This window comes from Chrysochloris asiatica, unplaced genomic scaffold (genome assembly GCF_000296735.1).
Source record: "Chrysochloris asiatica unplaced genomic scaffold, ChrAsi1.0 scaffold00680, whole genome shotgun sequence".
NCBI classification, from domain to species: domain Eukaryota; kingdom Metazoa; phylum Chordata; class Mammalia; order Afrosoricida; family Chrysochloridae; genus Chrysochloris; species Chrysochloris asiatica.
Window position 1 is genome coordinate 10,623 of NW_006409198.1, and position 6,925 is coordinate 17,547.

General features: G+C 32.8%; 1 protein-coding gene across 1 annotated transcript in view; it reads left to right on the forward strand.

The window, feature by feature from the left end:
- The window catches only part of LOC102826122 (olfactory receptor 14I1-like), an 8,442-nt gene extending 1,810 nt beyond the window's left edge, over positions 1 to 6,632 (forward strand). Inside the window, exons 2-3 of the mRNA XM_006877933.1 lie at positions 1,361 to 1,397; positions 5,658 to 6,632. Of these exons, the coding sequence (XP_006877995.1) occupies positions 1,361 to 1,397; positions 5,658 to 6,632 (1,012 nt within the window). The remainder of the gene's footprint in view (positions 1 to 1,360; positions 1,398 to 5,657) is intronic.
- Positions 6,633 to 6,925: the final 293 nt, after the last annotated feature.

A 6,925-nucleotide genomic window follows, 5' to 3' on the forward strand; every position in this document is an offset into this window, starting at 1 on the left:
TGCTCCCGTAAAGATTTACAGCCTCGGAAACCCTATTCAGGGTCGCTATGGGTCGAAACCGACTCGATGGCACTTAACAACAACATTTATTTGTAAATCCTGCAGCATCAGGTTGTAATTAATTTTTTGGAAGTTTCAGTTAAATGTAATATTGCTTCTCTTGTTACCATACTGATTTGTTTTTTCTATTTATAAATGTATTTTGATGGTCAGTAAAACAAAGTGTCTTAAAAGTTTTAAAGAGAGAAAATGTGCTTTACACAGTTGCCTATAAAAAGTGCTCTATGTTATCCAAGCAATTCATACTATAAGCTTCACTCTTATTGTTGTATGCAATTTTTACTATCATGCAAATAAGCTTAGGTAAATAAAACTAATAGATCACCTTAGAAAATTATGCAATTAATGTGAAAATAATTGATGTTTGCAATGTGTCTTCCTTTGGTTTACAATCAATTTTAAAGCTACATCTGTATAAAATTTCTGTATAAAGGTGTATTTCTTTTTTATGAGTTTATGGCTATGAAAACACCAGCTATTTTGTTACAGCTGGCTGTTTTTATAAGTGTATCACAATTTTCTTTATGCAGAAATGTTCTGATTAGGAGTGGTTATTGATTGTAACTACACAATTAAACTTGTTTGTATGGTAAAAAAAAAAATAAAAAAAAAATTCTACCATGTGATCTCCAGCATCATTTATATCACCTATGCCATTTTATCTAACTATTGATCCTTCCTTTTTGTTTTAAACTTTTGCATTTCAGTCACCAGTAATGCCAATTCATCTTGATTGCATTCTTGATCAATTTAGGATTGAAGAATTTGGTAGAATTCTTCAATATCTTTATCATTGGCTTTACAGTTTAATGCATGAATATGAATAATGGTTGTAATATCTGTTCATTTGTGTAGATTTATGGATTTTACCCTATCACAAACAGCTGTGTATTTGAAGATTGATATTGAAATGCTCTTTTTGACAATAAATGTGACATCACCCCTCTTCAATTTTTCTTTCTTGGCATAATAAACCTTATGATTTTCTGACTTAAAATTGCTGACACCAGCCCATTTCAACTCATTAATTTATTTGTTGTTGTTGAGTGCCATCAAGTCAGTTTCAATATATTGCAACCTGTACAGGGTTGCCTAGGAGCAGCTGGTGAGCTTAAACAGCTGACCTTGCAGGTCAAACCAACTTTGAAGTCCAGAACATTAACGAACAGTGCCACACCAGGATATTGCTTTTTATTTTTGATGATTCCCACTTTTCAAGCTTCATATTTTGTACACTCCATGTTCCAATTATTAATAGATGATTGCTAGTTTCTTCCTATTTTGACTTGTACTCCAACAGCAAAAAGGTCCTTAAAGTTTTGCTCTATGTTACTAAGGTAAACTCTACTTTGAGGAAGAAATCCTTCCCAGTATTTTGAGTGCCTTCCAATATAATGAACTTATTTATTGTACAATATTATACAGCTATTAATTAGGTTTCAGTCTCTAACCATTCATACATTTTCCCTATATCCTTCTTCCTATTCTGCTTTATTTTGGAAGCACCAAATGAAACTTGCCCACCATGGGTGATCCTACTGGTATTTAAAATTCCTTTGGCGTGGTTTTCTAGCATCTCAGAAATCCAGATGCCACACAGTAGGACAATCTGACACGTCAGTGGTGGTTTTTAGATCTACTCAACAAATATTGAGGGAATAACCTGAGAATTTTCCTAGACAGTATCACCAGTCACTCTTAGGAAATCCTATACAGGGCTGTCATGGATCAGAACAGATTTGACAGCACTTAACAAGAACAACAACATTCCTATGTATGAGTGAGTAAGTAAGAATCACAACTCTTGAGCTGTTATTTTCAGATTTTTCTCATAAATTCTTAGTCTCTCATTCAGGCTTTTCCTCTCCAGATTCTAAGCTATTCATGAGTTATTTCAAATAATTTTCAAATTTGCTTCTTTCCTAATAACTTTTTATGAGGGTGGTTCTTAGTATCCTGAGGGTCATCTTACATTATTGGTTACATAGCTTGGTGTGACACTGTAGAATAACCACTTGACTGCAAGGTTGGTTTGAATCACAAAAATTTTGATTCAAACTCATCAACCACTCCTTGAAAACACTATGCAGGGTCACTATGAGATGGAACCAATTTGATAGCTCTTAACAACAGCAGCATCATGGTGAGGATCCAATCCAAGTCATCCTAGGGAATGAAAATCACATTCATATCACTATTTCTTTTGCTTTTACTTTCTTTCCTTAAAAAAATATATTTCACAAAGTGTACCAATTTCCTTTAATTTTCTTTACTTGCTAGTCATTTGTTGGTTTTAAAACTCTGGTAATTAATTTTAAACTGTATATGATTTTCTTTTTTGCAACACCTTTTCTCTCATATCTTAAGAAAATCGATTTTTATCAGTTGCTGCACATATATGTTTTTTAATTTACTGAATTACAAATAAATTATATTCATAGTCATATATGATATTGAGAATCTTTGCATCTCAGTGACCTAAAAAACAGTCTAAGTCCTTTACTTTTATTAAATTTAACAGCAAAAAAATTTAATTTCATTGCATTATTGAAATAAATTGCATTATTTGATTTCATTGCATTATTGAAAAAGCATTATTACAAATCTAACTAATCTCAAGAGTATAGTCAAAGAATGCATATGAAGCAGAAGTTAGGAAGAATTTTCCTCTGTGGAAGCACAATTCACCAGTTCCCTAGGGTTTAACAGAAGTGTTACCAATATATATCCTTCCTAAGAAAAAACATGTTTATTAAAATGAAGAAGCAGAAGTGTTGATATGACTAAAAAATTAAAATCTGCATCTTCCTGAGAAATAACTGCAATTTTATTTCATTTAGAGGTAGGCACATGGAGTTTCCAACTCTTTCTAAGTTTTGCAAAAGAAATATTAATTTATTTTGAATGAAAGTAGAATACTACATAATCTCTCAGGTATAAGTGTATGTTTTAATTCATGTGATTCTTTTAAACTACTAGTGAACAATTAATTGAAAAAGTAGAGATATGTGTCAAGAATATTAGCATATATCACATCTGTCCCAATGATATGTTTATGTTCATAAAATGGATAGATTGTTTTTCATTCTACTATTTATTTTTTGTAGATTAGGTTTTTGAATTGTATCTTAAGTTCTGTGGATCAAACATCAACTGGGCACAAAAGACGGAAAACATAATGATACAAAAATAACCTTGGGATTGAACTAGAATAGAGATCATGCATAAATTATTTCTCTAGTGAGATTTTAAAGGGTAACTAAGAAATATTCAGGCAAATGAGAGTCATATTGACAACTGAGTAGCAGAAAATTTTAATAAAAAATTATCCTTAAAATATTAAAAGAAATGTTGAAAGGTCTAGTATACATTTTTGCTATGAGTAATTGCAGCATTGGGTATCTTAAGAATTTGCAAAAGAAAGGAGAAAGATGCAGTTAGTAATAGTGGAAGATGAAAGACAAGATTTCTAGGGAACAATATGTTCTGAAAACGCAAACTTTAAAAAGTATGTCTGTTTTGCATCAGTAACCAAGATCAAGCATCGGGAGTAATAATGTACTCATATAATTGTATATTGTTTTTGATAGTTAATACATTATCTTCATAAAGGATTTTCCTTCATCAAAAAAATGAAAACAATAAAAGAAACCTGACCATATTTAAAGGTTTGTTATAAAAAAATGATTAACACTCAATATTGTGCAAATGGAGTATTGATACGGTGTTGTATTATAAGCACTGGACTACTAATTACAAGGTTGACAATTCAAACCCTCCATCCACTCCATTTGAAACCGTATTCGAGGGTGGCTGTGAGGTAGAACTGGCTTGGTGACACTTAACAACACAAGCAAAAGTTTCATAAAAGCTATTATATATTAACAAAAATCATTGTAAGCCAATCAAAATTAATATTGTTTTAGTTATAAATCATATAATATGGCAACACAGTTATAAAGTATTCTGTAATAAATTGATTATATTTAAATAAAACATATTCAAAGTAAAATTTTTGATATTTCAAAAGTTATAACCCTTCAACTCCAGGTGTTCCACAGATGAAAATTAAATAGTATTGAAATTAGAAAGTCCAAATATAATTAATTTCAGTTATTTTGTTGTTGCTGTTAAGTGCTGTCAAGTCAATTCCAACCCATAGGGACCCTGTGTAGGGTTTCCGGGGAGCAACTGGTGAATTTAAATCACCAGTCTTAAAGTTCAAACAACTTTGCAGTCTGATGCATTAGCCCACAGTGCCACACCAGGACTCCAATTTCAGTAGTTAGAGAGTGATTATTATTTAAAATTTTGAAATGCTTCAAGACATGCATGAATAAATAAACTGATGTTATATTAGTTATTATTGAAAGGGAATTATTCAACCAAATCTACAGAAGCTCATAGGGATGGAATATTAATTCATTAAATATTGGAATGTATGTCTGACAGATAGAAGGATGCTTTGTAAAGCAATATTCTCCTGTAAGATCACCCCCTCCTTAGGTGCTATGTTCAGGTGAGGAGGTAAAGTAGAGTGGTAATAACGGAATTCAGGATACACACTGCCAATAGGAAAATGATACTGGTAAGATTCTGAGTCAAAACAAACATTTTATAGATGATGCATCAAAGAAAGAAAGAAAATGAACATGCATATGTATTCTAGAGTAATGGAAATGAAAGAGTGGTGATATCATAACCTAAGTGGTTCCATATAGTTCAAAACAATCTTTAGGAGAAATTCAGAGCCATAAAATAGCTTTTTCATAGAAATAATTTCCAGGGCAGCCTTCACCAGAAGGAGGAATTCATATGTCATCCCTATTCCATGGCACATGAAGAGAATCAATAATAGCTTGGAGTGGTCAAACCACACTTAATACTTATAACTTACAACAATCATACCTCTTATAGAGCATTATGACGTAATCATTTGATATTGAAGAAAGTGAGAAAATTAACACAAACTGTGTCTAGACTTAATATAAATTTATTTTACAGCAATAATGTACATGTCATTCAATACTCATGAAATTATTGGTTATTCATTTAACTTTAAATTCTTTAATGTCATAAATTATGTGATACTATTCATGTTGAGGAGTCCTAGTGTGGTGTTGTGGGTTAATGCTCTGTACTGCAAAGTGATTTGAACCACAAGGTCAGTGGCTCAGCTCACAAGCCGCTCTTTGGAAATCCTACACTGGGTCGCTATGGGTCAGAATCTACTCAACAGCACTTAACAACAACAATTCATGTTGAAAGGCCCTGGTGTGGCATTCAAGTTAAATATAAGCACATTTTGGGTACAAAATCCAATGAAAAAAAGATATACACTTTGTTTTCATCTATCCTGACTTCTTGGTTAGAGACTATAATTGTAAGGGTTTCCGAGGCTGTAAGTCTTTATGGAAGCCGAAAGCCTCATCTTTCTCCCTGGAAACAGCTGGTGGTTTCAAACTGATGAACTTAAGGTTCGCAGCCCGATTCATAACCATTACTCTACCAGAGATTATAATAGCTGCTATTTATTTGTATGTTTTGTGGATTTCTGAATTTTAGTCTCATTGTATCAGTTTATCTTATGATTCTAGAGAGATTTCAGCATATTTGCAAGGCTGGACAACCTCACTATCATCACAGAATTCCTCCTCATGGATATTTCAAACTCCCGGGAACTCCAAGTCCTACAAGGTCTGCTGTTCTTAGTGATTTATCTGGGAGCCCTGGCTGGAAATCTTCTGACTATTATAGTCATTGTAACAGACCCACATCTTCACTTTCCTATGTACTTCTTTATATGCAATTTATCTTTCATAGATCTTTGCTATATTTCAGTTAGTGTTCCCAAATCAATTGTCAATTCCTTTACAGGTAGAAAATCAATCTCAGTCAATGACTGTGCTGCTCAGATTTTCCTGTATATATTCTTTGCAGCTGTAGAAATTGCTTTTCTTGTGGTGATGTCTTATGACCGCTATATTGCCATCTGTCATCCCCTGCACTATGGGCTCACTCTCACCCCACAAGTGTGTGCACAGGCAGCAGGTGGCTCATGGGCCACTGGACTACTCTATTCTGCCATCCATACAGTCACTATGTTCAGGCTTCCCTTCACCAAGTCCAATGTGATCCATCAATATTTCTGTGATTTACCACAAATTTTGAAAGTATCATCTTTAGATGTTCAGTTTTCTGAATCTGTGCTTCTAGTTATAAGTGCTGGTATTGACTTAGCATGTTTTGCTTTCATGTTTATGTCGTATATTAAAATATTTTCAAGTGTACTTCAGATGCACTCTGCAGAAGCCCGTAGCAAAGCCTTATCTACTTGTACCCCACAGTTGGCTATTCTTCTTTTGTTTCTAATTTCTGGATTAATTGCTGCCCTAGGTCCTACTTCAGATAAAACATCTGTTAAAAATCTTCTGACAGCTATGTGCTATACCATGATTCCACCATTTATAAACCCCCTCATCTATAGTCTGAAGAACAGGGAAATTAACAGTGCTCTAGGGAGAATGTACAAAAGATATTTTGAGTTCCAAAGCAGGGTTTTACTTAATTAAACTGTGTAAAAACAGGACAATTTGAAAGAAATTTACTTTTTGTTTTCTGTTTATCTTATGGAAGAGATACATACAGCAAATGTGTATATTTCCCCATAAGATATTTCTGCTTCAGTAAAGATATACAACCTCAAAACTGACTAGATAGCACATAATAGTCAACCAGTATAACTTACTATATTTAAATAATTCCCTGTACAATATTTAATATTTAGTTGTGTGCTTTAATTTTTTTTGGTCATATATGTAATATTAGTTGTCTCTTAGTTGTTTGTTTCTTTTCTTTTTCTTTT